Source organism: Python bivittatus, unplaced genomic scaffold (assembly GCF_059951505.1).
Source record: "Python bivittatus isolate LINGU-HERP-01145 unplaced genomic scaffold, Pbiv_v1 ctg000700_np1212, whole genome shotgun sequence".
Taxonomy (NCBI): Eukaryota; Metazoa; Chordata; class Lepidosauria; order Squamata; family Pythonidae; genus Python; species Python bivittatus.
In genome coordinates, this window is record NW_028277098.1 from 7,510,103 (window position 1) to 7,514,611 (window position 4,509).

The 4,509-nt window shown below is 47.0% G+C and overlaps 1 protein-coding gene across 1 annotated transcript; it reads left to right on the forward strand.

Annotated features, from left to right (window-relative positions):
- IER5 (immediate early response 5) lies at positions 1-4,014 on the forward strand. Its single transcript, XM_088154069.1, has one exon. It carries the CDS (start codon positions 972-974, stop codon positions 1,779-1,781), a length of 810 nt encoding a protein of 269 aa, XP_088010195.1. The 5' UTR covers positions 1-971; the 3' UTR covers positions 1,782-4,014.
- The last annotated feature ends 495 nt before the right edge of the window (positions 4,015-4,509 follow it).

The window sequence follows — 4,509 nt, forward strand, 5'->3', positions numbered from 1 at the left end:
TACTGAGAATTTATTGTTAGAATACAACCATGTTATTCATATTTTGACTGTGCAATTATTACATAATGTGTTCAAAGCTTTTTGAATAAGCACTTCCTAGAATGATGCAAAATCAGTATTATTTCTCTGAATAATTCCTGTGAACTTATTTTGTTCTTCTATTACAGTGAAAGTAAGGGGTTAACTTGTCACTTCCATATTCAGCAGGCACTTTAACGCTAAACCTTGGAGAGGCAGAGGAGGGAAGCCGTTGACAGTTCGACTAACAAGAAAAACAAATAACCAGCATTGGGTATCTGCTAGCTTTGTAGCTTTGGTTCGTGTTCAGTTTGTCTGAACCTAATTGAAAAGGAAAACAACAGATCCACACATCAAATCCCAATCGAAGAACTCTAGGTGGTGGCCGCGGGATCTTTACGAATATATATGTCTTTGGCACCAGGATGAAACTCGGAACACTCGTGTCCAGATAAAGCCCGGCTTCCCCGCAATTCCTATCAAGAACCCACGAGGTTTATCGTTGCCTCTTTTAAAAACAGGCAGCGCTGGAACCTTATCCTCGCAACCTTCCTCATTGGCCGAAGGTCGGGGATGGGAACGCGCAAGGAGGCGCGCGCCGGAGGCTCGCTGGGGTTGGCGGAAACACGATTCAAGCACGGCGGGTACGGCTGGGAGTTCTGATTGGTCGGAACGCAGAGGGGCGATATAAAAGGCGCGCGTCCCGAATAGGTTTGCATTCGGCGGTGGTGGAATGCAGGCGGGTGTTTCTGTGCCGCGATGTCGTTGTGATTTGCTCTCATTGATTAGGAAGGAAACAAAAACACCTCCGAGTGTTGTGCGTGTGCACGAGCAACGGTTTAGGTTTTTTTTTTTTTTTTAGGGAAGGCTTCCTTCGCCTGTTCGTGTAGGGCAGCTGTCTGCTGGCGGCGATTCCCTGTAAGTTGCCTGCCACGCATCGGCAGAAAGGCGGCATGGAGTGCAAGCTGGAAGCTCACCGTATCGTCAGCATCTCGCTAGGCAAGATGTACAGTGCGCGGGGTCAACGTGGCGGGGTGAAATTGCACAAAAATCTTCTCGTGTCGCTTGTCCTGCGCAGCGCCCGGCAAGTCTACCTGAGTGAACTCGATTGCTCCCCTGCGCCTCCTCTCGCCGCGGCTCCCTCGCCGCCGGCCGCCGGTGCGAATCCCCTCCGAGACGCGGGGGAGGGAGGAGAGCACCCGCCGCTGCCCTTCTTCTCTTCCCCTCGCGCCTTTCTGCCGCCAGCGCGGGCGGCGTTGTTGCCTGATCCCCGGGCTTCGCCGTTGTCCCGGAAGCTCCCGCCGCCGGACTGGGAAGTTCCGCGGTTGCCACGCTGCTGCGGCTGCTGCTGCTGCTGCTCCTCTTTCGTGAGCGAAGCTGGCAAACGGCCGGCGGAGGCTCCTCCTGCGCTCTACTGCTCCAGAAAGCGGAACGCTGCTGTGAAGCCCGACGGCGGGACCGAGGAACCGTCTCCGGGGAGCTCGCCGCTGAAGAAGGTCCGCAGGGAGGAAGAGGACGACATGGAGACGGGCAATGTGGCCAGTCTCATCAGCATCTTCGGCTCCAGTTTCTCTGGACTACTCAGCAAAAAGTCCTGCGGGGGCGAGAGGGAAGGCAGCAGCCAGCGGGGAAGGCGGCAAGAGAAGGAGGAAGAGGAGGAGGAGGCGGCAGGAGCGGCTGAGGCAGAGCCCGGGCAAATCTGTTGCGAGGAGTCGGTGCTGCGGAACCTCAACCCCTGGAGCACGGCTATCGTGGCCTTCTGAACTTCTTCATCCTCCCCAGCTGATCCCGGGGGCAGAATTTGGGACCGCATCGATTCAGAAGCTGGAGGGAATTGGTTTGCGGGCTCCGAGGGCTCCGGCTTGCGCGTCGCTCCAGGCGCTGCCCCTCCTTAAGGAGAGGCGGGGGCTGTGGTGATGGACTCCATCAGAGCAGCCCCCTTCACGCGTCTCTCCTGAGTGCCCTTGGCGGCAGTGTCTCATTCTGCATGAAAGCATTTCGGCTTGTTTCCACCTGCTCCGAATTTCCCTTCCCCCTTTCTCTCTCCCCCCACCTTCAAGCTTTTGGGAAGGTTAGAACAGACCCCTTGTTATCCTACCATGCAGAGCGTGTTCCCTAAGCAACCACTGCAGTTTGCTATAAGTCTCAGATGACATTTGGGACCAAAGGAAGGAGGGCTTTCTTACCCTGCTAGGGTGCATTGATGATGGTGCTGCTGGGGTGTGTTAACAAATCTATGGTTTGGAGTTCCCTGGGGCTTTTATTGCTCCTGGTCTTTGTTATATAAAGGCCCTTGAAGGAAGGTGGGTCTTAATGGATGTTTTGTACAGTATGCTCTTTCTCTGGTTGTGTTTTGTATGAAATGTAACTGCGTGTGCAACACGTATTAAATATTTTGACATTGTTACATTACACATGTGTTTCTGCAATCTCTGGGCTGGGGATTTGGGCAAGGATTGGGGATGGAGTGTGCAGATGCCAAGTACAGACCCCTCCATGCTGGCTGGAGTGATGGCAGACCCATGTATCAGGAGAGCATCAGGCTAGGAAAGGGCAATTTAGGAATAATCTCTTTTCTAAACAATAGTTTAGCGTGGGAATTGGCAAATGGCAGTCCTTGAGTGACCCATTTTGCAAATCTGATGGAGGGGAAAGTAACATGTGAATTGTGTTTCAGGAGCTATAATTGAAACTGACTGAATTGCCTCCTTCAGAGTATAGTGTGGCAGATAAAAGTCCCTTGGCTGGTAAGCCTTCATTACATGCAGAACATCACTTTATGTGATGGAATTATATCTGACTTTGATAGATGCTATCTTGGATACCTCTGTCCATGAAGAATCTGGTACTCTAAAGTACTGTTTCTCAACCTTGGCTCCTTGAAGATGTGTGGACTTCAACTCCCAGAATTCCCCAGCCACTGCTCTAAAGGTTCTTTAGAAACCTCTACCTTATGGAATTGCTGTTTTAATCAGTGCCAGTTTCTCATTTATAGCAAGAGAACGGCTACCCTGTCTTGATCTATGGCACAATATATGGATGAAGGCTAGTTTGGTACCATGGACAGCTTTACTCGAAGGAAAGTGTAAGTATTCTCCCACTTGGGATACTTGAGGAACCTGTCTGAGAGCTGCAACTTAGACTTGTAGCAGACAGAACAGCTCTTTTGACCAGGCACAGATCAAGCTCCCAGTATTGTCCTAAATGCAGCTAATGAAGAAACTTTGTGTTGTCTATAACTTGCAAGGGCAAATACTGTTTATGCTAATTGTCATCTCTGCCTGAAGGATTTGAAGCCGGTAAAACTACTTGCTTTGTTTCCTCACCAACATAAATTCCATAGTAAATCCTGAGGTCGCATCATGAATTCTTACAAGTTAGAAAAGTTCTACACTTCCATGTACCATGTACTTTGAAAAGAGTGATTGCTTTGAGTAGGCTTGTTTTATAGAAGAAACAGGCAAAATGACTGGTGTGTACTACTTCTGGAACATTTCATTTTGATTTAATAATTTAATATTTATTACTACAAAGAATAAAAGCAGAACACTTAGAAAATTAGGCATGCATTCTAGCTTTTTTCTTCTGGGCAGAAATATGCCTATAAGGGAAATATCCTGTCATGTGAATCTCCACCTGAAATGGTGGCCTAGACTAACAGTGTCTCATTGCCATGGCAACTCTTTGAAGTTATGTCAGATGTAGGTTATTCTTGGCTGTGTTTCCTTGACCCCCTCCACATATACACACACACTCACAAAAAAAGACAGTTCAACAACTAACTAAATAGTCTGTAAATGCACTTAGGCTTCACTTCAGTTGGGAACTGGGACTAGAGGGGTGAATCAAAGTGCAGACAGTAACCATTTATGGACTTTTTGCTGACAGCAGGACTGAAAAGTTAGTGATTTATGGATATGAATATAAATAAGGGATGGATTATGGTAGAAAGAAATATTTGGAACCATATGGGGGGAGAAGAGTTATCAAATTTGTTTATACTTGACATAAGTTTGGAAGTCACTTCTTTATATACTTTTTATCTTAATTCTTTTTCTTTGTACTTTTTATTCTTTCTATTTCTCTTTCTCTGAGTTTAGCTTGTATTTGTTTTTTCTATTGTAATAAAAACTTTCAATAAAAATTATGGGGGAAAAGTGCAGACAGAAAAAATTAATAGGGTTTTAAGTTAGCCGTGGCCCAAAGTCCCACTGATTTCAATATCATCTGTGCCATTGAAAATGTCCCAGATTTGAGAGAAGAATAATTTTCACTGGCAGTCAAGGTAGGTTAGCCCCTTATAATTTTGATTTCCCCTCTCCATAGCTCCTGTCTCAAAGATGACACATTAATTACAAAATAACATTTTTAGCTTCACTATTTCCCTTCCTAAGCTTCCCTTCCCTTCTCTGTATCTTTATGTGCCAGACCACCATTAAGGTGCAATTGTAAATGGGTAGCAACCATATGAATAGAAGAGATTTCAAGCCT

Coding starts and splice junctions, on each gene's coding strand:
- IER5 (XM_088154069.1), top strand. CDS start 972: ATGGAGTGCAAGCTGGAAGCTCACCGTATCGTCAGCATCTCGCTAGGC.